At 38.0% G+C, this 26009-nt stretch overlaps 1 protein-coding gene across 5 annotated transcripts in view; it reads right to left on the bottom strand.

Annotated features, from left to right (window-relative positions):
• Positions 1–26009, bottom strand: part of LOC131961781 (RNA-binding Raly-like protein) — a 125002-nt gene that overhangs the window by 39416 nt on the left and 59577 nt on the right. The window contains exon 1 of one of the 5 annotated variants that reach the window (XM_059326673.1): positions 10–171. The exons of the other annotated variants lie outside the window; for them this stretch is intronic. Coding sequence (XP_059182656.1) covers positions 10–46 — 37 coding nt within the window. The 5' untranslated portion in view covers positions 47–171. Of the gene's footprint in view, positions 1–9; positions 172–26009 lie in introns of those variants that run through there. 5 annotated transcript variants of the gene reach the window in all.

Genomic DNA, 26009 nt, shown 5'->3' on the forward strand with positions numbered 1-26009 from the left:
CAAACTTACATCGGCGGTTGCGACGCTTCCCCTTGTACATGGTCATGGTGTACAGGTCCAGCTTTGCGCTCTTTCAGATCCGCTTTCAGGTGCAAACAGAGACTGAGAGCGTCGGGAGTTCGGCGAGCTGTGATACTTTCTCACCAGAAATAAATTAGCCCTTCAGATTCAGGGGGGATTGGAGGCGCTGCTTGAGCGAGGATCATACCATGCTCAGAGACGGGAGAGGGGGGGCCGGACTCCAGTGCGTCTCAGCCACGCACACATCAATGGACTGTCAATCACACGTCAACAGGAATAAGAAGAGAAATCAAGAAATGAAGGGAAAATAGATACGACTTTGCAAAACAACTGTAGAATACTCTGTCAGGATAATTGTTTTTGATCACATCGACCCTCAATATATATGACTTAAGTCGAGTAAGATTAATCTGTTTGTTATAGGCTATTGGCTACATTTTATTGTTAGAAATCAATATTTACAGGACAAAAATATCCGAGCTGATCAATTAATTATTTTCTTTCATACACATGGTTTGTACAATCATGTTATAGGCTGTTATTCGGTTATAGTCAATAATATGTAGATGATGATTTTATCTATATCTTATTGAACTTTATGTGATTTGTCATGTATTTTATTTTTATTTTATTTTATTGTGTTGTTGTATTTATCGCTATGTAGCTACAGCACTTAGGTTTGAATGCACTTTATGAATAAACTTGGATTGGATTGGATTATTGGTTATTTTTTGTGAAAATTATCAAAGCTAATCTTGTGATAATTTTAACAAGTCTGCTATAAAGAAATACTATACTAATCTATAGGTCAGTAGTAATATAGTATAATACAATTTGGGGTCTTTTGAGGACATGGATAATGGCAAATGAGAGATGTTTATTATTCCTTAACGTCAGAAATTGAATATAACTATTATTCAACAAAAAGGCATTATTTGATTTATTTCTAAAAAAATGTTTTTACATCTCTTAAGGTAAATATTTTAAAGCAAGACTGTAAATAAGAAGTTTACAGTCATGCTAGCAGCTCTTTGAGGCTACACACTTAACTTTGAGCTAAATGCTGTAAAAACGATACTTAAAATAACAATGATTAAATTGATGTTATCCAAGTTCACAATCTTAGTTTAGCCTGTTGGCATTTGCTTTAATGAGGACTGATTGTAAACTGAAGCTGAGGTTAATGGGATAGGCCTACCATCAGTTCTGAAGCAAGTGATAATCTGAAAAGTAAAGCCAGTGCAGAATTGCCTTTAACCTGCATTTTTTCTAATAGCCAGCAGGGGGCGACTCCACAAAATGATGGTACCATTTTGAGTAAAAGGGATGATAAAGCTGGTTATGCTTTAGGGCGTGGCTACTTTGGGATTGACTGGTCGCTATCATACTGTGTGTTTGTGAGCATGTTATGACAGTTAATTGCAACATTTCAGTTGTCCTAAAAATATCTTGTTCTGTACTAAGAGACACTCTCAGGAGCCGGTTAGCTGATATCAACATCCTTCTGACTTCAGGCCACTTCTGCAAATGTGCTGGTTCCAAAAAGCCAAAAAAAGCAACAGCTAAAAAGGCTATTTTGTCAAAAAATTTTGACACTACATGAATGTCTGAACTGAATTTCATGTCAATCCATCCAACAGTTGTTGAGATACTTCTGGCGGGCTTACATTGCCATGCATAATGCAATGTGTAGTTTTGGCACTTACTATTCTCCAAAAGTGCTTCAAATTTATTCTGACTTTCTGCTGTGAATATTGAAATTCAGATTCCCTCATACTACACATACTTTGGTCCTTTTTTAAGGGTTGGATTGGCAAAAAAAATCTGAAATAAAGCACCGTCTGTGACCTTGAAGAGTTTCTGCCTGGCTCATTTCATAAAGCAGTGATGGATCCTTTATGTATTAAGACTAGACAGAGGAAGCATCAAGCAGAGAGCCACTCCACTGTAATACTGTCTGATTATTATCCCACTCCGCAAGGGCCTACAGTGACATTGGCATAAAAATAATATTCCACTCCCTCCACAACCTCTGGGCACACTTGAAAAAAAAAGGTGCATCTCATCTTACTTGCAAAGGGGATTGTGTTGCTACGGAGACAAGGATAAGGAAGCGGCCTGGATGTTGATTTTGTGCGATCCACTTCACTATATTACATTATGGTGGTGTGGGTTGAATAACAATACCTTTTTTTGGCCCGGGATGAATTGTGCAGTGGAAACAAACAACTCTGAAAGCCAACTGCATGGAAGTAGCAGGAATTCAATCAATATTGCTCTCTTCTGGACCTGCTGCTGCTCTCACGTGCTCCAGAATGACAAATGGTCTTCTTTATGCTTTTACTTTGAAACTCAGAGAAGATTTAATCCCTCAAAGAGACTTTTGTAAAATGCAATTGCTGGTTCACGCATTGAGCAGGAGGTCAAGGTCAATAGTTGTAAAAAAGATGAATAAATCTTTTTAGCACAGATTTCTTTGAATGATAAAAACAAAAAACAAGGTTTAAACATGTTGCAGTCATCAGCAACCGGCAATGAGAAAAATCTTTATTCAAAAGTATAGCAGGGACATCTGCTGTCCATGATGGATTAATACAACAACAACCTCAAGAATACAATAGAAAGCATGTAAATGACATCGTTCACAGTGAAATAAGGACATTTTATCCTAATTATTACTATTTATGTGCTTAATTTTGGTTCTAAAAAATGCTAAATTCAAGAATTACTTTACATAAGGCCAGCAGTGTTTAATGCTCCCACCTGACTTGAGGCATTTTTATAATGAGCATCACACAGAATAAATCTCCCAGCAAAGCTAGACTCCCTATTAATTTTTTTTTTTTTACATATTCAGGATTATGTAGATGTTTTTAATTAAAGGCAGGGTTTAGCGACCTTGTGGTTAGTATAAAGAGCAGTGCTTCTTTTCTCTGAATAGTTGTGATGTTTCCAGTTAGATGTAAAATTCAAAAGCTGTGTTCATGTTTGGAGATAAAAATAGATTTTCTCAAGTTTTATAGGGATTATCTCAAAACTACAGGGGCTCAAATGTGAGCTGTGACATTTGTTCAGTCACTGCAGCTTGGATAATATATAATCGATAAGGACCACCTCAGCGAGCCAGATGCTTTCAGATGCACTGACTCAAACAAAAGTGCAATCTCGAGGCTACCAAATCAGCTGTGATCAATGTCTGTATGTCAGTAATGGAACAAATGACTCTATATATTGCAGTTGCACCCTCAGTTATACAGCTTTTTAGCATATTTCAGCTCACTGGGCCTTATTTACCAATATCTACCTATTTTTTTTCCATATTTTGATCTCACAAAAGTTTTTAGGTGTTATTTAACTGCTGAATTTTTCATAACTGTGTTCTTATAATGATAAATCCCATTCTCCTGGTCGATTGAAAGCATGTGCCAGTTAATTATAATTAGCATAGGTAAAAAGCCCGGCCAATCCTGATAAAAGGGCATGAGACTACATGTGTCCTAAGCTGCCTTTTTTTTTGGAGTTTTAATTAAAAAACAAATAGAAAACAGCATCTCTGTTGCCATAAATGTTGGCAATGTACATTTCTGCAAACCACATACAACATTAAATATCTTTTTTTTTCAACCAACAATACATTGACTATGAACGTTTGAACCATGGCAACACATTCTCATTTTGACACGTGATTTCAGTCGATTTAACCAAACTGGATACTTTTCCTTGGTGGAGGAGACCAAAAACAGAGTTTAAAACAGGTGAGATATATCAGATATCAGTGTCCAGAAAAGTCTAATTAACAAAAAAAGCTGAAAATATGTCGAGGTTCCCAGCTTGTTTTTTTGAGACTACATGAATGTCTTAACTGAATTCATGTCAATCCATCCAAAAGTTGTTGAGATACTTCTGGCAGGCTTACTTTGCCATGCATAATGCTAGCATGGCTTAAGATCCAAAATGAGTTGAGTGTAGTTTCAGCCCTTACTATTCTCCAAAAGTTCTTCAAATTTATTCCGTCTTTCTGCTGTGATTCAGATTCACTCATACCACACATACTTTGGTCATTTTTTAAAGGTCAAATTGGCGAAAAAAACCTTTTCTCTGGTGGATGAGACCAAAAAAAATTTTTTTAAAGGCGAGTGCTATCAGATATAGCTGCCCAGAAAAGTCTAATTAACAAAAAAAGCTGAAAATGTGTCAAGGTTCCCAGCTTGTTTCCACTGCCCGCATGTAGCAACAAAAACAAACAAGTAAACAAACAAACTTCTTGGTTGCATGCATTACACGTTCTAAATCCCTAAATGTTTGTGGAAGAAAAGATTCACATCTTCCCATGAGCCTACAGTGACAATCCATCACTACTAATATCATATTAGATCCTCTCTGAAGCAGCCACTGTTATTTCTCTTGCTATACTGCCCCACGGGGCTAGTTAAACCAAGTTAAATTGATTTACATCAATAATCTCTGGGTGCTACATTTCCCATTGTATAAAGGGATGACTGAAGAGATATTAGCAGCTGGTGTGGACGTGATGGTTTCCTTAAGAAGAATATTCCCTGTTCCGAGAAACCTCATGAAGTCTTTAGAGCACTAAGCACATCATTACCCTTTTTAAGACACAACGAGCTTCCTATAAGAAGTACATGCATCAATATGATCTAAAGTGTTCAGCATTGTGCTGGCATTTGAGACACACTTCCTGTTAACAAATGACCCTCATTTATAGCCGAGACAGAGGGATGCTGCCGATGCCCACAGGGAAGATTTTCTACATGATGGATATAAATCTCCTCAAGCCATCACATCTCATTGGCCTATGACTTACAGCCTCTCTGAGCTCATTAGACAGGCACTGCTTTTGGCACTGAGTAATTGCAAACCTATCTAGTGTGTCAACTGCTGCAACTGCTTAGCAGTCTGTGACAGCAAATCGGCTCTCTTTCTCTAATACTGAGCTTACAAAGCCTGAATGACTCATTTGTTTGGATTCGGTCCAGTTCGACAGACTGGTGTCAAGGTGTCAAAAATTACAAAACAAAACCAGCATTCACAATGAGAACCGTGCAGATAATCTCTAATGCACCCTGTTATAAACCAGTGCCACATTACTGCCTTGTTTGCAGTGTTTGTACATTTCTCTTTATACTTCTCCGATTTTATTCACGGAGATTATCCTCAACTGCTCAAAGAGGCTGCATGCTGAAAGAAAACCTGAAACTGGGAGGAACGATAATAATCCCATGGGAGAGTTCTATAAAAATAACATTATAAAGGAGAAAACCAAAGATCCCCTCCTAAAGGTACTGAGTACCTCTGAAAGCAAAAACTGCAGGAAACCTCTCAACAAGTTTTCAACAAGAGCATCCCTGTGGTTCAAGAGTCGATGGCAACCAAAAGCTGGGAAGGGAAATTGCACACTCTAGTGGAGAACAGACAGCATGGCAGCCAAGCCAATGTTTTTTCTATATTGCTGGATTAGTTTGTGGGTTTTCTTTATAGGCTGAACATACACAGAAACAGAGGCAGTGATGGTGTGTGAAAGTAGCCCTAATGATTTTATATGCATTGGTGCATTTTGTTTTTCAGCTGATTAAGCCCTATATTTAGATAAACCTTCTTTGGAGACTATCTCTTAGTGTCAGTAGGCCAACTCAAGAAATCTATCACATTATGTTTAAGGTGGTGAATCTGGGAGAAAAAAGTTGCTTTTTCCCCACATTTTTCTCATAAATCTGTGAGTTTTTTCGCGCAGATTTGCCACTGTAAATCTCTTAAATCTGCAACTTTTTTTCTTGTAGATTTGCCACTTTAATCTAGTAAATTTGCAACTTTTTTCTCAAAATATTACCTGAAGTTACCAAATATAGTTCTTTGCCTGATAAAGGGTTAAGGTAAAAAACTACAGGGAAAAACAATAAAAAAACAAACAATTTGAGCTATTTTGCTTCCATAACACGTCTTCTTTTAGACTATAGTGGGAAGAAAACGTCCAAAATACACTTTGAGGTGTTTATTTTTCTACACTTTCTCACTTTATGTCTGTAGATTTCTCCAGTTGCATCCCTATCTATACTCTGACAAAGACTTATAAATAATTATAACCATTATAATGATCATTAAAACCTATAGAGTCATAAAGGTTTTTCTTTAACCGCTGAATTTTTCATACCTGTGTTCTTATTATGATAAATCCCATTTTCCTTGTCTCCTTGTTGAAAGCATGTGCCAGTTAATTTTAATTAGCATAAGTAAAAAAAACCCAGCTAATCCTCATAAAAGGGCATGAGACTGCATGTGTCTTGAGCTGCCTTTTCTGGAGATTTAATTAAAAAATAAGTAGAAAACAGCATCTCTGTTGCCATAAATGTTGGCATTCTACATTTCTGCAAACCACATATAACAATAAATATCCATTTTTTTAACCAACAATACATCAACTATGAACGTTTGACACATGGCAACACATTCTTATTTTTCTATAATCTAAAGGATTTAATGATCATTAGCCTGATTTATAAAACATTTTATTGCAAACTTTCATGAAAATTAGATATTTTTTTCAGGCTGTTGATTGATTTATAAAAAGGGATAAAAAAAAGAGATATCCTAAATTCACTCTATTCAGGATCATAAGAGCTGACATGTATCCCAGAATACATTGGGCCAAAGGCAGAGAACCATCTGGCTGCTGCAGAGCATAAAACACAGGAAGTAAACAAACAAATAAACACACACAAGCGACGTACAAGCACCCAAAAAATTGCACTTGAGTAAATATATTAAGTTATGTTCCTCCATCAAGCACATGCACATAAACGTAAGTGCAAACAGATGGACCTGCTGCTGTGTTGTCACAAGCTATCTGACAATCTACATGCAATGCACTGCAGCTGCCCACATTCTCCAGCAATACCACAGAGAGGAATATTTAATGTATTTGCATTGCAGAAATGAGAAGGATTGCATAAGAGTATCTACACCCACGGCTTGATCACATGGGAGATATGGAGAAACCTTACGTCTGAAAGCTGTAGCAGCATTATATGGAGGGACAAAGTACTGACAGGGAGGAGGGTTTAGTGGATAAATGGGTCGAACACAGGACTTTTATCCTGAGACTGGGGAGAATGGGGTGAATGTCCTTTGAGATAACATACTTAGCTGACTTATTATTGCTTGTTTTGTTTTTCTTCTTCCAGCTTTAAATCTCAGTTTGGTTCGGAAACGGATCGTGTTAAGGTTAAAAAAAAAAAGAGCCTTTAGAGCAGCTATTCTCAACCTTGGGGTCGGGACCCCAATTGGGGTTGCGAGATGATTTCTGGGGGTCGCCAAATCATTTTGGAAGTCAGCTCTGTCTCCACTGTGTTAAAGTGTTCATGTGTTCATGTCATTTTGTGTCTTTTTTGGTAATTTTTTTTCTTTTTTGGTCATTTTGAGTCTTTTTTGGTCATTTAGTGTCTTCTTGGTCATTTTGTGTCTTTTTTGGTCATTTTGAGTCTTTTTTGGTCATTTTGTTTACTTTTTTTGGTCATTCTGTTTCTTTTTTTGGGTGATCTGAACTGCGCGTGTGAGATTCTGTTCAGTGATCGGGGGTCGCGGACAACATGCATGTTAAATTGGGGGTCGCGACTCAAAAAGGTTGAGAACTACTGCTTCAGAGCATTAACCCTGAAGGAGTGACTTGAAACACTGACCAGTCAGTGCTTTCGGCATTTTGTGAGGCATGCGTAAAGAAAGAGGCGTGAAAATGGAGCATTTTAGAATCCAGACAGACAATGTATATTTTGAGCATTAAAAGATATAAACATCTTCTGGCAGGAACTGATTATACAAGTATGAACCTGAAAGTGACATGATATGTCCTACTTAATAGCAGTGATGTCCAGCTACATTAACTTAGCCTTTGCAAAATCTTTTGCTCTGTTGTTGCTCTAATAAGCCGTGTTTCCATTAAAGTCAAACACATTTTGAAGCACAATTTTCAAATGTTGCAATAAAGAAAATGAGAATCCATCAGCTGGTTTAGAGTGAATAAACAAAGCTGCAGAAACATACTTTGGTCCGAAGATGGCAGTGTAATGTATTGCTGTAGGCTAATCTGTCAGTAAACAGGAGAAGAAGAAGAGATTGTGAGAGAGAAAAAACAACAAAGAGGTTGTTAATCGGACAACTTTGGTCACCCATGAGAGAACATGGAGTCTTCAGGAGTTGATTCAATTAGTCAACTTAAAATTGTTCTTGATCAGTCATGTGAGTTAAACGTAACGTGTTTTTTTTCGAAAAAGACAAATAACACCTCAAGCGAGTGTAAAAACTTTTAATGCACTTTTTTGAAAGTTTTATTGAATTTCAAGCTTTTCTCATGCAAATATTTATGTGTGCAGAGACATTTGTTGATGGAAACATAACTATTGTCTTTGGTAGAAAACTGGAGTAACTGAAAGAAGATCATGTTTATACAAGAAAAACAAAACAAAAGCTTCTTGTGGAGTGACAAAGGTCAATATGAATGAATACTATGCATATATTTAAAAAATACAGCACAAAATTATCAAATTATTCCACTTTGTTTCCAAATGTCTATTTGGGTCATAACATATGTGTGACATTCTGAAGTAAAAGTAATTTTAATGTCAGCTTATTATTTTCGTCATGCTTAATATCTTGAAAATAGTGAAAATCCCATTTTATCGAAGAGAAATTGTTGCTTCTTAAATCCTCAACGAGAAAACAAATAAACACTATTATAATGATGCCTATTTTAAGGCTGAGCATAAAAAAACAACTGTTTTCACCAATAATCTAATGCTTCAGTCTATCCAGCCAACATCCTCTCAAGTAAGACCTCATTTAGTTTTTTTAGCCTCTAATCTGCATTATCCTTTCCTCCTACTTACTTCCTTTGCCTTTTTTCTCTCCATCCTCCTCTCACTCACTCTGCTGTGTCTCTCTTTCTGCTCCCCTCTCTCTCTCCATCTGTCAGGGTCAGCAGAGTGCGAAGAATCACATTAAGAAGTATTCAAATGTTGAACTAGTCACAATTGCTATTCATACAGGCATTAAAGGCTGCCAAATCTAATTCAGCTCAGACGCTATCAGTGCCTGGGCCGTTCACCCAGTCTGCAGAGATAATACGAAGCACACAGGGAGGCGGCTGTTTGAAGAAACCTGATACACAGACAATAATGTCTCCTGGATGTAATGGAGCCACAAATGACTGGGCCGCTGCCCAGAGAGGCTGCAAATCAGGTGGATTTTACTTCATTTTTTTATTCCTGCTACATCTGAGATTAACAAGGCTTCTTTGCATAGAATTGGATAGTGACACTCTTAAAGAATCAAGTGATTAATGCGTCAAGGATGACAAATGGCACCTTTGGTTTTAAGTGAAAACCTTTAAAAGACTTCACATTGAGCAGTTATTGTGATGTTCAGCATGTCTGACTGAGGACTGATCTCATCCTAAATATAACTTCTGTAATCACTTATTCCAAGTCTCTACTCTTTAAATGATGTCACAGACCTGTTCTGCAGATTCTAACATTACACTTTTCCAAACTTCTCGGCTGCAAAGAGTCAAATCTGGACAAGGAAACAGATGCAAACTCTGCAGACTTTTCCAACTTTTGCTAACTTGTCCCTGCCACAAAATTTACATTTCACTGATCTTGATGCATATTTTGGAAAAGGCATTATCAGTGTGTGTGTGTGTGTGTGTGTGTGTGTGTATAACAAAAACAGCTGGAAATATTGCTCATTTTCATATCTCAATGTATCCAAATTCACATGGAACCTCTTTGCTTCAATTTTGGACATGTCGGGTACAGTGTGTCACTTTCCACTTGTTACATGCATAGTGGCATTTCAAAATAAAATACTGTGTTCACAGGTAACGGTTCAAAACATGACAGAACTTAACCTAAATGTTGGCCACACTGGACACACCAGGCTGCATAGCCATAATACATGCATGAGAGCATATAAATCTACTAAACGTTGCAAATAAAAACTCAACAATTTACAGTAGCAGACCTTATTTATATTTCCATGTCATGGGTTCAACAGAGGATACCATCATACACGCAAGGTACAGTATACTGTCTGCATCATACAGCTATTACTTGTAAAAAAGCATAGGATAGAAACAAGAATTCTAGCACTATAATACAACAAGATGATTGTTTTCCACATGATGAACTTATTTGGCCACACAGTGCTACACCTCGTGTTTTCTCCGTCTGAGGAAACAATCTCTCTGCATGTCTGTCCCTTCCTATACAGTAGCTTTATACAAGCATCTCTTCTCATCTCCTGAAGGAGTCACTGTTGGACAGAAGCATCATAAGATGCCCCTTTGTATGGACTCTAATGAGACTGTGAGCACTTCAACACATGCATACATGTAGGTCTCCAGTTGAGATGAAAGTCAGCTGTGTTTCTTCTATTTATCAAATAGATTATGCAAACATTTGCAAAGTAGAAATTAGTCTGCAGAAAAACACAGTGGTAAAGCTTGAGGGCTAATCATTGTGAAAACATGTATTTTTGTTGAAAAAATGGAAAAATAATTTACAATGTTTCCAGCTGTACACATCTGAGAACCTATTCTAACATAACACATTCCCTGGCCCTTAACTCTAATCTTAAATGGAGGCCATCGCTGGGTTTGTTGCCACAACTGACAATTACAGGATATTAATAAAAACTAAGACCAAGCAAGGCTGTATTAGCAAACCCCATGAGAGTATCAGACTGAATATTGCTGAATCATATTTCTTATGCTTTCAATATTTAACTTGTAGGAGGAAGAATTTGTTGTTCTCTGAAACACTCGAACTTCAATGGATGCTTATTCCTACAGTAAGAAGTCTGAAGCCTCAAACAGTCTTTTCTTTAAAGAAGTGCTGGAAACTGATTGCTTCTCAAATGTCCTCATCCTCACTAAGACATGACACAAGGACAAGAACACACAAGTAACTTTTGCTTGCAGCACTTTGTAAACAAGTAATAATTTAATAAATCGGAGAGACATTTTACTGTAATGATGGTATTATAACACACAGAAATAGACACATCTCTCTCTCTATAACCCGTACACATATACTACACATGCACATTTGTTTAACTTTATTAGGGTCCTATGAAATCTTTTATATTTTGTTTTAATTTTTTTTTTTTGAGTAGATTTTGTCATCAGAGAGAATGTCTAATCGTGTGGTGGATGAATAAAATTTCCAAAATTCAATAAGTGAGTATTAAAAATGTAATGATTATCAATTATTTTGATGTCTCAACAATTAACTACTCTTTTTTTATCTTATCACTAAGTCCTCTAAATAAACAAATAGCTGTTAGTGTCGATATTCCTTCGTTTTTTAGATGAATTAGCCATTTCGATGAGCTTTTTCATAATGACATAATTGTAGGGAAAACTCTGACTTTTATCAATTGTATCAACATTTTGGCAAATTTCACAACATTTTCTCTTCATTTCATAATTATTATTATCAAAGCCTGTCCTTTCAATGCAACTTTTGTGATCAGATTCTCCAAATCAATTCCACAAATCCATCCTTGGGCCTTATTGTGCACTAAATATGAACTCTCTCAAATGAGAGAATAGACATGCATGAGTGAATTAACCACTTTAAAACATTTCAGCTGATATAATGTAAAACATATGTTATTCTATGCCTTCTGCTTCCAGGCCTTTAACATGATGCGTGTCAAATTCAATTACACCAAAATCCAGACTTGGGACTTTTTTTTCCAAGGGTCTCACATGAGCACATTAAAACATGACCTCTCAAAAGCAAAACAGCAATTAAAGAAAACCAATTAGAAAGCAATGCATGAACTAAAATAGTATTTTAGGAAGAAACTGTTCCTGTGTCCATAAATCTGTGAGGCATGAGTGCAACTTAATGCTCACTGTATTGGTTATGACAGTAACAAGTGGTAATAACTGCCGTGAACCACAGTGTGGTGCTCAGTGACCATACAGTGAAATGGATTTACACACAAACACACACACTTCTGACTCCATGATCTTCATTTTACTCCATGTATGAGGAGACGAGGCTGACACTGTCGTGACCCATCATCTCAAACCAAATGAACACTTGATGAATTTCCCCTTTTGTTATAACAAGCGCTCGTCTCGGCCCGAGCCTCAGATTCCATTTGACAGGACGGCTCCCACAACTCAAAGTAATGAAGGCAGCCCATCTTCCCCTGTTAGATGAGGTGCATAAATACAGACACAGCTCATTAATAATTCTGTCACACAGGTAGGCTACGGGAAAAAAGGTGACACACTTTTACAGCTTAAGCTCTCTGAGTCCCAGAAGCTGCAAAGACCCACTTAGGTATGTTCACATCGTGTACCCTGAAAGATGCTTAAGACCTTGATACTGATTTTGCATCACACAAGAAATACTGCCTGAGTGCTACATTTTCAAGCATGAGATTTAAATTTTGGTGCAAGAAACCCGCCTCGTATTTCCAAGCAAATGTTCCTCCTTTTATACAATGATTAGTTTGCCAACTTGTTTACTTCTTGCTGCTCCACCAAGGCTACAGGCTAATAAGGATGTGTGAACAAGCCACAAGGAGTTGTCAAGGTCAGGCATGCACTTCAAGCCAGCTGCTATCTATTGAAGACAACCCCTCCCTGTGCGTATAAAGCTCGCGTTTGTCAATTATTCCTCAGAGACACGGAGCAGGCAGCTGTGTGTTGTGCTTCCTCTCCCTCAACAGCTGCATAGACGTTTTGGTCAACCTGTCAGCTCCGTACAGTCAGCCTGCACCTTTCTATTCTCTCTCTCCATCTTCAGCAACTTCTCATTTATCCAAAGAGGATTTCAGCGAGCGAGCGAGCGAGCAGGCGGCTCAGTGTTTTAATGAAATCTTCACAGAATATGCAAAAAATATTCTTTTTATAAAAGAGGTCAGTTCAGGTAGAAGTCATTACGCCTTACTGATTTCCTTAATTAAATCTATACTAGTCACAAAGGAGGAGACAGATAAAAAGAGAAGAAGCTGAGTTTGAGAAAAGAGTTTTTAAGCTTTGAGATAAGGGGGAAAATATCAGGACAGTGTACCAGATGTTTTGTTTAACTATTATATATTCAATAAGACATATGTTTGCTTGCAGATCTTTTGTCAGGAACCAATCTGCACCCTTTCAGTGGTGGGATAATCCGTCTAAACCGCTCCTCCACTCCCTGAAATAGCACAGGCTTGAGGTCTAAGAAGGCCAAGTGGCCAGTTTTGTCATGCACCAGTGCTTTAAACAGCGCTCCGAGTACCTTGGGATGGTTATGGCCTGACTGTAAACTGTGTCTGGATGGTGTCAGAGAGGTTACTCCTGGCCGCAGCTAATGCAAAGTGTTGACTGCAATAAACTTGAGGTAGTTAACCGCCATAATGCTCAGCGCGACCTTTTACCGGACAGTGGAGCCCCAAGGCTGGGTCCCGTCCTCCAGCTGTGAGTCAGTATCCCACACTGACGACTGGACGCAATGATTCACAAGCCCCTCTCAGATTTGCAGCGTAATTGGCGAGAAGGCCTTGTGAGTAAGAGGATGAAAGAATGAGGAGAGGGTGGAAGCAAAGTAGCGTGAGTGAGCTGAGAGGAGACGGAGGGAGAATAAATGCAGGAGTCAAATAAGGAAATGTGAGAGGAAAAGTAAACACTTGAGAGAGCAAGAGATTGCTCCGGGCGAGGTTATGGGCTGTTTTTAATGTTATTTTGTTTATACTGTCCATCTTCATTCGTGGGGGGAGAACTCCCCAGCGAGTCTGTCACAGTGATTCTTAATTCGCACACTAAGCGAGGGGAGTCACAGGGGTCACACTGCACAGCCCTGTGAGCAGGGGTCCGCAGAAACCCTCCGGGGTCGCAGTAATTATCACTGCATGTGTAATCACAAGTCACAAGCCATTACTCACACAATACGTCACCTTTTATCGCCCGGGTTTCTCTTTTGTCATTCAGCCTGAGGTGCGTATCGACAATTACGGCGTGGATTAAAAGACAGGCGTGAGTGACGGGATCAATTATTATGGAGTGTTAAAGGGCAGATTTTCCATTCTGGGGTCTGTGTCAGGTCTGTTATGAAGGCCTGTCTGTTTAGCTGATGCTCTGTGTAAAGGTCGCACTGCAGTGGTCTCTGTCATAGCAAGTGTGCACACCTGGTGCAAACACACAGCTTTCTTACTGAAGTATTATCTCGCAGCGTACACAAGTTGAGCATCTGTAAGAACATTAATCCTACACAAAAGGCTCATTACTCTGGCTATACATCGCTGGGATGTGTGAAGCCTCTTTTGTTAATGTGGGGGTTCCAAAATATGTTGTCTAATTATAAACATGCATAACTAGAGTACGGTTCTGCATTGGAGAGAAAGTCCAGGCGTCTCATTAGAGAAACTTCCTGAAACCCGATCTTATCTCATTATTATAGAAACATGTTTCCTAGGAAAAAGAAAAAAATGCTTAGCTATTAGGGAATCATACTGACTTAGGGATTCCCCAAGTCAGACTCTGTCCTAAATTCAAAATAACTGCAGATAATGGCAGCAACACTGTTGTTAGGTCAATGACAGTGAAGATGGGGAACAACATGAACACCGAAATAGAGCGATTGTGAGGCTAGTCAAACCTTATGATTAAGTTTCCCGGACCATGCATTAATGGCTATATATTAGGGTTGTTGATTAAAACAAATGTACTAATTAATCACAATTTTCTGTGAGTAATTGTGATTAATCAACATAGTTGGTACCAATGGATCCATATTCAATGTTCTTGGATATATATATATATATATATATATATATATATAATAAAAAAGGGGTTTCCTCTCATCCATTATTAATGAAGTTGTCATCTTTTTTTTGTCCATGACGCAGTGGACAATGAGAGCTTTTAATATAATGGCTTGTTCATATGAGTAACCTATTGGTACATTATAATCTAATAGAATATAAAATGCAGGCATAAAAAGAGCAGTGTTGATTGAAGAATCAAATTTACAGTTTTTTTAAGCTAAGATAGGATAAGACACAGCCACGAGATTAAGAATTGCATCTGTAACAGGAAGACAGGTTTTTTTCCAATCTAAATTTAAGTTAAGATAGGACAAGCGGATATTTCTCTGTAATGACGCCCCAGATCTTAAATTCCAAACAATGATCCGTTCATCCAAACCCATCCTGTCTGCATCAGCATGCCCTAAATGTGAACCGAAGCTTTTGGTAGTACACAGGCATCTCTGATTATGCATAGGGAACAATTATCCAACTCCGTTCTTCTTCAGTGGTCCAGAGCCACTTCCCCTCGCTGCCTCTTCTTCTCTCTCTCTCTCTCTCTCTCTCTCTCTCCCTCTCTCTCTCTCTCTCTCTGTAGATGGATGTAATATTAATGAACACATCTCAGCCAGGATGCTTGTTAGGCTTCAAGCTAATCCTATTTCTCACTGTCCCCACTGTTCACCTCAGACTGGGCTTCCATCAGCTTATTTACTAACTGCTAAAAGCTACAAGAAGGGACAGGAGCTTTGGGGATCGTTCAGACTCTGGGGGTGGCTGGTCGGTCAGATGGAAGATATGAAGACAGGAATGAAGATGGATGTGTCCTCTAACTTACTGACTCATGGAGGCATCAGTGTTGTATTTCAGATCCTGTCATGATCACTGGTACCGTTACAGGGAAAGCAATCATGTTACTTAACTACACTAAGAACTAATTAGTTGCCTTGTAGTGTTTCCCCAAAATTAATGTTTGTTTCTTTATTGGCAGGCTGTTCTCATTCACTGTCTGTAGTTATACCTACGAAAAAGTAACGCTGTAATAATTCATACGCCATGTTATCATGAGCTGTGAGCCAGGACATACAAGGCTGCCTCCAAGGATGAAGTCAGGTGATGATAAAGAACGAAAACGTCTGCATAAGGAGGATGTCGGGCAGAATGATGGGTCAAAGAAAGGACAACAACCCAATAAGATGCTATGGGTTTCCTGTTTTATATGACAAACAGTTATTTTCACAAAAACACAATGTTTTCATAAAGATATCCAATTAGTTTTGCTTCCTAAACCGAACCAACTGTGTGTTTACAGACAATTACACATCTGAGCCGGGAGTTCCCCAAGGCTCCATTGTGGGGCCTCTTCTGTTTAACATCTATATGCTTCCACTGCCCCAGATCAAGGAAAACCACAAAATTATTTATCCTAATTATGCAGACTTTTGGGGCAACGATTAAACGTTGCCAAAAACACACACCATACCAGAAATATTGGTGAAAGTATGGACTCTATATACTGACTTTAAAACGGTCTTAATGTGAATGTTTAAATTCAGATCTATCACCTTACTGCTGTTGCTCGAATCCTCACTAAGAACAAGAAAGTGATTCACATCACTTCAGTTCATAGGTCTTAACACTCACTTCCTGTCTGTCAAAGAACTGATTTCAAAATACTACTGTTGGTTTATATTGAATGGTTTAGGGTCAAAATACATTTCTGATAATCTAATACAGTATGAACCATCCAGACCTCTCAGGTCTCATTGAGAACATGGAGAAGCAGCGTTCAGTTTTTATGCACCATTTATCTGAAACAAAATGTTGCAACTTTAATTTATTTTAAATCAAGACAAAATACTTTTCTGTTTACCACTGCCTTTGATTAAATCATGTACTTCCTACACTGAACTGTAACTCTTATTCTTGTTTATATAGCTAATTCTTTTTTATTTCAGCGTTCTTATTTCCATTCTCTTGGCTCATTTTTAATTGTTAATTTAAATGTACTTTTATGATGTTTTACTTTTGCACTTTGTTTTATGTAAAGAACTTTGAATTGTCTTGCTGAAATTTGCTGTATAAATAAACTTTCCTTGCAAAAAACATGGTATGTAGGAAAGTATTGAGGTAATAACCACTTCTTTTGCCACAAACTGGGTTTGCTCTTTTGCCGAAGGCGACAAAACACAGAGATTACCACAAAGTATTGAAAGAGAAAACAGAATATTAGAGTTGTATACACTTGTGTTTCCCTTTTCAAAAAATAGTTTGGCAACCAAACTTTAGACATCTTTTTCTTTCTTTTTTTCTAATGTGATGCAAGCGTGTGACTCTGCTTTCAAAAAACGCCAGCAGTGTTGTTTGTATCAAGCAGACTTTGATTGCGTTTCTTATTAGCTGCCTTTCATCCGTGCCAGATTACAGATTTCATTCTTTCTAAAGTTATTATTTCATTTATGTTAACAGCAAGAACTTCTAAAGTAACACAGTTTTAATTGATATGGACAAATAAAAAAAAAATCAATGTAGTTAGGAGCAACAGTGTTATTTGAATACAGTGATGCACTGCAAAGAACTTCTTTAAATTCTTTAAAGCATCCATGAGTCTTTTTTTCCTCCTTTGTATCATGTTGAAACTTGTTCTGTATACCCATATTAATAATATTGTTTCTTTGGACAGCAATATTTGCTGTTTTCACAAATTTTTCCACAGTATAGTTTTGATTTGATTCAGTATAATATGCGACAAAATGTAAAATAATCAGTTAAATGTATGTCACCTCACACAAAGCAACTTAAACATAATTTGACAATGTTACAACTGTACTCATTTGTTTTTCATTTAAATGGTAAGCTAATAAAAAGAACAATAAAAGACCTCCTGTTATTTACTATAAAGTGGGAATTTCAAAATAAAGATGTTGATATTTTTCACTTTGGATAAATACAGTGAATCATTGCACCCCATATGAAATGAAAGTCAGGAAATGTAACACTTGTTAATCAATCTGGAAGACATAAGGTTTAAACTTTTTTTTTTTTTTTTTTTTTTTTTTTTTTTACATTTGTGGATCCTCTGGTTATCCACTGGAATATCCTGTGGCTATGAAATAGATATTACATTTTTTATTTTGGGGTTTTTTGCTTGTGCTGAGAAAGCAAGTTTTTTCTTTTTTTTTTCTTTTGCTCAAGGGCACTTTAACACATTGGCTTTTGCATGAAAATCCACACTGCAACCTGCCACACAACAGCACACTTCTCTGCACCCCGATAGTCATTTTTTAAATATATTATATTTAAAAAATTAACTATCCCACTGCTCTGTGGCAGAGGTGCCGGAAAGTGAAACATTAAATGTTTTCGACCCTATATTACATATTTTATAACCAAAACTAAAGCACAAATAAACACCTGCAGACAAAAAAATCTTGTTTTCTGAATGCTACACATGAGCATATGCAACCGCCCACACACTCACACACATACAAACCCCCCTCACACACACACATGCAGGTTTCTGGAGCCCACTGAGCTCAGCACTCTGATTCACAGCTCAGTGTTTCTCTGCCTTCTGAACCCAGGTTTCTAATCAGAGAATTAGCTTCAGTTTCCCCTGCCAAAATCCACACAGTAATCCATCTCACTTTGTCCACACTGTGGCTCATGCCCCACTAAAGCATTTGTCAGTATGCTTGAAAGAGAGAGAGGGATATAGAAAGAGAGAAAGAGACAGACAGAGAGACAATAAGAGATCCTGGCAGCCGGGGAAATGTGCTTTCCTGGTTTTCCTGGGTGGCTTTATTAAAGCCTATTAAGAGCACAATGACAATCTTCAAATTTCTTCAGTATTGTTTCCACAAAAGAAACACGTTCTTCTATTCTGAATACATTACAGCTCAGATAAATCCTCTGTTTGGCTATACTGTTGATGTTATTGCATGAGTGTGAGCCTGCGCGCTGCTCCGTACCTGCTGTTATGGATGCTTTTGTCGAGTGCTGGGTCAGGCCAACTGTGCATTCAACGTCCGGCCCAGTCCCTCAGAGCGTGATTAATGAGGGAGGAGACGGACAACCAGGGTGCATTCTAATCACCCACAAGGACAAGGAGAGATATGGAAGAGAGGGAATACCAGAGCAAAGAGAAAGAATGAGAGACACAGAGATTATGTATTGATATTTCAGTTTGTATGAAGTGTCTCTGCTCTGGTTCCCTTTTTTTCTGAGACGTGAATTCTCCAACATTTCCCATCTGCGAGAACACATCGACCCCCACATGCGAGCGCACACATGCTCAGACACACTGAATACTCTCACAGCCTCAGAAGCAAACACGGGGACATGAAAGACACAGAGGGGGCCTTTTGGGGTTAGCTTTGGCACGGCTCAGTCCAATGGATCACGAAGAATTGGCCCATCTAGTTGCATACTGCAATACCCATAAGGCCTCTCACTCATGACTGTTCATGCCTCTGAACCTGGCTCTCAAAATAAAGTTACTGAGCTGTGCAGTTATTGTAGACATAGTTGGAATTATCTATGCAAATTTCAAAGTGAAAGCGAGCCTGTGAATACTAATGGGGAATGATAGAGAGAATTACAGCAGCCAGGTGGAGAAAATGCAGGAGGATTGGTTTGGATAGACATTAAAGAAAAAAATCCCCCTCGGGTATTCACTTATAATGTTAAGCCTGTGATATTCAGAGCATTTAGAGAGTTTCATGTATTTTGTGAGGAAGTGTTGCAATTTACTTTACAGCCTCATTTTTGTCTATATGAGTTACATATTTCCTTCCTGCTCCAGGATGCCTTTTAACCTGAATATAACAGAGGGGTTGGAAGCGAAAAGATGCTGCACTTTTAACTTTTGGAGCTGAGTCCTGACTCAAAGCCTTAGTTTAACATTATAGTAAATGTGGTGAATCACTTTATTGCTGAGAGAGAGAAGAGAATATCGATAAACAGCCACCATAAAACCACAAATTGTTGTTTTTAAGATAAGATTAAGATTTATCCTTTATTAATCCCACAATGGGGATATTCAACCTCTGCATTTAACCCATCCACATTACTGCGCTCAGGAAGCTGTATTGGGGGTTATGTGCCTTGCTCAAGGGTACTTCAGTCCTGGGATTCAAACTGGCGACCCTCAGGTTACAAGCCCAATTCCTAACGTCTAGGCCACAGACTTTTACAATCTGGTATATCGTTTGGTATGGTATGCTTTTCTTGATAATGATTTTGGTTATTTAAAAAAAAAACATGGAAAATGGCTAGATATCAGCTCCTAAATTAAACTCGTATCAGCTATTTTTGTTGTTATCATTAAATTTGTCCAAACAAATGTACCTTTACTTGTACCAGGCATTAAAATGAACAAGAAATTGAAGAAAAAGGGCGGTCTAATGGTTTTTTCCATGACTTTATAAAAAGATATAATGTGTTTATTAACAAGCTTAAGGTTGCTTTTTGCAGGATTTTATACTTTTGGACAGATCCATGTAAGCGGTGTTCCTGTTTTTTCCAGTGTGATTGTAACTAAGTACATTTACTCAAGTACTGTACTTAAGTACAATTTTAAGGTACTTGTACATTACTTGTGATTTCTTTTTTATGTAGCTTTATATTACTCTTACTCCACTAGCTTTAGTTAGTTTCCAGGTTGAGATTTAACATAAAAAACATGATACATTTAAAGTGATTAGACATTTTTTTTTTTAATTAAACCTCATAGCAGTATATTAAGTAGTTAAAATGAGCCCTAACTTTAAATGCATAGATGCATCAATAATAACAATAATACAATAATATATTTTGAATATATACTGTATATGACAATCTGTATGAGGCCATTCTGCATAATGAGTATTTTTTTACTTTTCTCATTTAGGTACCTTTTGATGCTGATACTTCTAATTAAGTAAGTTTTGTATGCAGGACTTTTATTTGTAGTGGATGAATTTCACAGTTTGGTATTAGTTGAAACAGCAGTGGTGGCTTCAGATCCCTTAATTCAGTAAAAGTACTCTTTGTGCCAAACTAAGCTCATTAGATGGCTACAGCTTCATACATAACGTACAGATTGGCAGTAATCGTAAAAGAAATCAAATAAGTGTCCTTCCTGAAATGTTCAGCTATTGTTTTAAGCCACTTTTAGTGTAAAAACCTACAAGTCTATTGCATTGCTGCCTTCAAATAGACTCGTGTTTACCGTGTTCATGAGAAGAGTCCATATGCACACCCCTCTCTCTAGATATTCATAACCTTGGAAGTGGTAATTTTCTGCAAGCTCAGAGTTCATGAGCTAAGACATATTTGCTGATGTTTTCAGAAACAATGGAGGACATGGAAGTTCATGTTTTGGTGCATGGTAAGTAAATATTCAACCGCAACTCAAAAAGAAGTTGGGATGCAAAACAGAATGCATCAAATCCAGAATGAGTGTATATATTTACAGAAAAACAAATGTCTCCCAGTTAATTGAAAACAAAACAAATTAAACTTTTTTGAAACTGGGGTTGTATTGTCATTTTCCTAGAACACACTCTTCTTTCTAATTGTATTATATGTCTGAAAAAATGCAGATTTTCTCTTGCAAATAGTAAAAGCAATAGTAACAGTTTGCATCCACCTATCAGCGGAGTTCTTCAGTCTATTCTCAGACTATATAATATCAGTTTTGAGGCATGCCAGACGATGCAAGGAGTGCCTGGTTAATCATAGCAATACAATGTAAGCAAAAAAATGAGAAAACAGAAACAGAAAATAAATAAAAAGATGGAGGACTCTTGTGAAGCTGATTGCGGTTAGCAAAAGTAGGGCAACATGAACTGCTGAATATAGGCCCTTTTTGTTTTGCGTCAGCATTATCCTCGCTCGCCAGCATATTCTGCATTATTTCTCATCGTATTCTGATGGGTTGGTTTGATTGATTAGCTTAATTATCCCAAAGGGAAATTGGTTTTCAACGTGGGTAGAAAATCGAACAATAAGAACAATCATATTGCAGACATGGCAGTCGACCAGCATACATGGCGTCATAGCGCAGAAAGTGAGGAAAAACAACACAGCGATGAAGCATTGATCAAGTTTTCAGCACATTTCTCAAACAATTGTCAACTTCCAAATTGGACTGCCTAAAGTCGCTGAGTCTAAAGGCCTTTAAGAGAACAGAAACCAGCATGCGGCCAAAGTCAGTGGTAGGATCGCCTGAAAATAGTTCAAAATGACATTGCTCCAACTGTATTTGGCCAGATATCAATGCATCCACAAATAAAACATATGCCTCCAGTCGGTGTATTTCCACACTGCCAAGATTTTACACACTTAACTCCCTGCACACTCTACCTGTCTTCTCTTTCTTCCCGATATACTTCAGTTCTGCATCCTGTGCTCCTTGCTATGCATCATGTTGGCCCAAAATGACGATTGATTGCAGTGCCACTGCCTTTGTAATCCGCTTAGGATGGATTTTGCATCTAAATCACTTTATTATTTATGTGCCTAACTCTTGCCAATGCCATTTGGAGGCAGTATGATTGGTGATCCATCACACATTATCCTTCACTGTGGTCATTAATATTGTAATGGGATGGACCTTCACCATGAAACTTCCAGGTGGAAGCGAATGCAGATCTCTACGGGGAGGGTCGGGCTACTCAAAACAGTCCTGCGGGAGGATTATCAGGTGTGCTTGCTACCAGACAGACTCTCCAGAGATGTTGTTAGTTCACCCTCTCTCTGCTATTAACCTCACTCTCTTCTCTCCCCCTGCTCACAGGTTGCACAGCAGCTTGTGTCTTCATACATGGCCTCTCTGAGAGAAATGTGCGATGTTATTCTTTCATTGTCCTTTTCCATCAAGGCTTCAATCAGCGGCTGCCAATCACACGCATCTGCTGCCTACAGGCAGACGCACACTGTGCCACATCAGGACATAGTTGAAACAACCACCTCTGTAGATGAGAAAAACAAGAAAAGATAGATCTACATCCTGCCATATAAAGGGCAAGAGTGATATGCAGCGCAAAGTATTTGATGCAAATTCATCAAAGGAGACTTATAACTTTCAAACACCTCATTTCAGCTAACTGCAACATAGAACACTGGGTGTTCAGAGAGCATAGAGGGTTTTATACATTGTGTTGTATACATGCAGATTTGGAGACTCAGCAGCTCACTAGTCAGATTTTGTTCATGCTGAGACAGCTGAGAGCAAAACAATCTGTCACTTTTTGACTCTGTGGCAGCCCACTGAGTCCAGTGAAGAGCGAGGCCATAGAGATACAGCAGACAGATCTCAGTGGGTGAAGAAGGGACGCTCAGATGCATTTGAGGTTCATGGATGCCAGCAATCATCATGTCACTGTGTCACGAGGAATTCCCCCAGTCAGCTTTTAGCCAGAGGGAAGGGAAGGGAGCACACAACAACAGCAGCAAGTGAGTGGTGGAGATATTTCTACTTATCCTGCCTTATGCCACAACACAGCCGCTGACCTCAGATGACTGCAAGTGGTTTTATTGTGAGCTCCACCCAACTGAGCAGAAGTCTAATCAGACGAATTAGCTAAAAATGCAGATTTAGCTTGGCATGCATTTAAAACTAATAGTGGGCAATGGTGAGACAACTCCAGGGAAATTCTAGATGTAATACTGGACTTCAATTGGTGTGGAAGTAGTAAATCTAGGCACAAACACTAAGGACTAATACATAGCTTAATAGTTTAATTGATGCCTAGTATAATTTCTAGTGTATTTATTTACTGTATACTAACTCTCAAGACTAAGCATATTTATACACATTGCAGAATTAACTGCAACAAGGCCTTTTAATGTTTCAGCACCATGGACAGAGACAATGGGCATCAAAATAACAAACCAAAAAAAAATTGGATCCGTGGTTAACGCTCTCTACCCACCATTCAAGGCACATAGGAAAGGGAAAAGAAACTCGCTTAAGTTTGAATTTTGCTTCAACATACTCACCATATTAATTGGTCGCCCATACAATTGGAATACTTTTGTTTTCAGACACAATCCTCTATTATTTGTTGTTTTTCATGTTATTTTCATTGTGATATGTTTGGAAGAGATTGATTAATAAAGTTTTAAGAAGATATACAGTTTATCTGTCAAGATAAACCATGTAAATTACACTACACTACACTAGGATTGCCTGCATGTCTAGTATTAAGTCCAGTAGAGTTACAGAAGGGGACGTATTGTGCTTATTCACAGGTTCACACTACAACAGGTTTACATTTAAATGGGAGCCAAACCTAAACGGCTTGTTGAATCTCATGTTTTCTGATCTGGGTTTTCCATAACATGTCCTTTTATAACAACAGCTAAAACAGTATGCTATACATATTTGAATTATTTACAGTACCAAGTATGGGAAAAGCCTGGGTTTAAATGTTTCAGCACCATGGAGAGATACACAAAGAGAAAAAAGCAAGTATACTCATAAAGAAAACAATATTTACTTTCGTGCTATTCTTTCTGCTCAGCGTTTCATCCCACAATGGAATTTATAATAATAATAATAATAATAATAATAACAACAACAACACATTCAATTTGTGCAGTGCTTTTCTAGATACCTAAATATGCAGAAAATAAAAAAGCAACCAAAAAAATATAAAATGTTGGAAGCTCAAACAATAGTAAATGATTATTATTGATTAATATTTGCATGTATTTCCAGTAAAGTATATTATACTATATGGATTTGTATTCTTGGCTTTTTTTTAATTTATTTTAATTTTCTCTTTTACAATTTCTGATCAGTTTTTGATCCAACAATGCAATTCACGTAGAAAATAAAAAAGCAAACAAAATAAAAAGTCAAATGTTGGCCCAAAGATTTAATAATTTAATATTGTTGAAGTTACTGAGTTTTACATTGGCAGATGTGGCCCATCATCCTTTGATTAATATTTGCATGTATTTCCAGTAAAGTCTATTTATTTCTGTGTGATATGGTAACTGCCAAAGCAGTATACTATGTGGATTTTCTCTATGGCAAAAAGTGTCCCAATTAGCACTATAAAGGATACAAGAGACAATAGAGGAATTATTCCTCTTGCTGCTCTGCAAGGCTGAATATTCAACATCTGCATTTACCTCAAGTGCTTTTAGAGACATTGCTTCATGCATGTAGCTCTGAATTGCGTAGACACTGCACATACACTGTTCAGAACAGAACTGGGTGCACTGCTATTTCGCAATGATTGCCATCCTCACAGTCGTAGATGTGAAGTCCTATTCATATGTGATAGGGTAATGGAGCATCCACTTTTTTCACTGAGCTGCCAGCTGTGCTATTATAGAATTTTGTCCTTTTGTTCATCAGCTGTTTTTCATCCCTGCACACACACAGAGTGACAGTCTTATCTTCTGTGGTGGCGGCAGGCTACGACCTTCGACCCTTGCATATCACTGAGTGCACAGATTAGTCATCACCAGTGCGTCTGAGCAGCCGAGGTGGATCTGTGCAGCTGCAGCATGATGTGATTATTCCACTGACCTCTTTTCCAGTGACCACTGCCAGCAGAAAACCATGCTTTTCAAATGTACCTCTGCCTCCACAGCCACATGTTCTGCTTCTCTCTTTGTTGGATGATCTCAGTAGCCATATATAGTTGTTAAAGCACCAACACATCTGCATGCAGCTCCTCCAGCACCACAGAAATATCAGCTCACCTGCAGATGTGATCCCTGAAATTGAGGTGCAATCAACTTGCAGGTAATAACGCTTTAATGAAACGTTTTTCCAACAGGAAGACAAAGCCTGTGCGGAGGTCATTCCTCAACTCCGAAATCATTATATGGCTGATTCATTTCACCGCCATGTTAATATAAAAAGCATCAGCTTAGAGGATGAGACTGAGGGTGTCCTTAATTGTCAATTAAGGATGTATCTCCCGGTCATACGCCCGCCACATGACTTGCAGATTGAGTGATAACAATGAGGGCAGGGTTGCTTTGCTGCGAGGTCGGCTTGGATTGACTCCAGAGAAATGAAAATACTTTCTATTATGTCTGCCTTCTCAACCAAAAACAAGCAATCACACGTGAAGAGGGTCAAATGATTTGCAGATAAGTAACAAATAAATCACCAACACCATTATTATGGATATGGTAGAGTGCTCAGTGATGGTTTTGGCTGCGAC

The sequence above is a fragment of the Centropristis striata genome, chromosome 23, assembly GCF_030273125.1.
Source record: "Centropristis striata isolate RG_2023a ecotype Rhode Island chromosome 23, C.striata_1.0, whole genome shotgun sequence".
NCBI classification, from domain to species: domain Eukaryota; kingdom Metazoa; phylum Chordata; class Actinopteri; order Perciformes; family Serranidae; genus Centropristis; species Centropristis striata.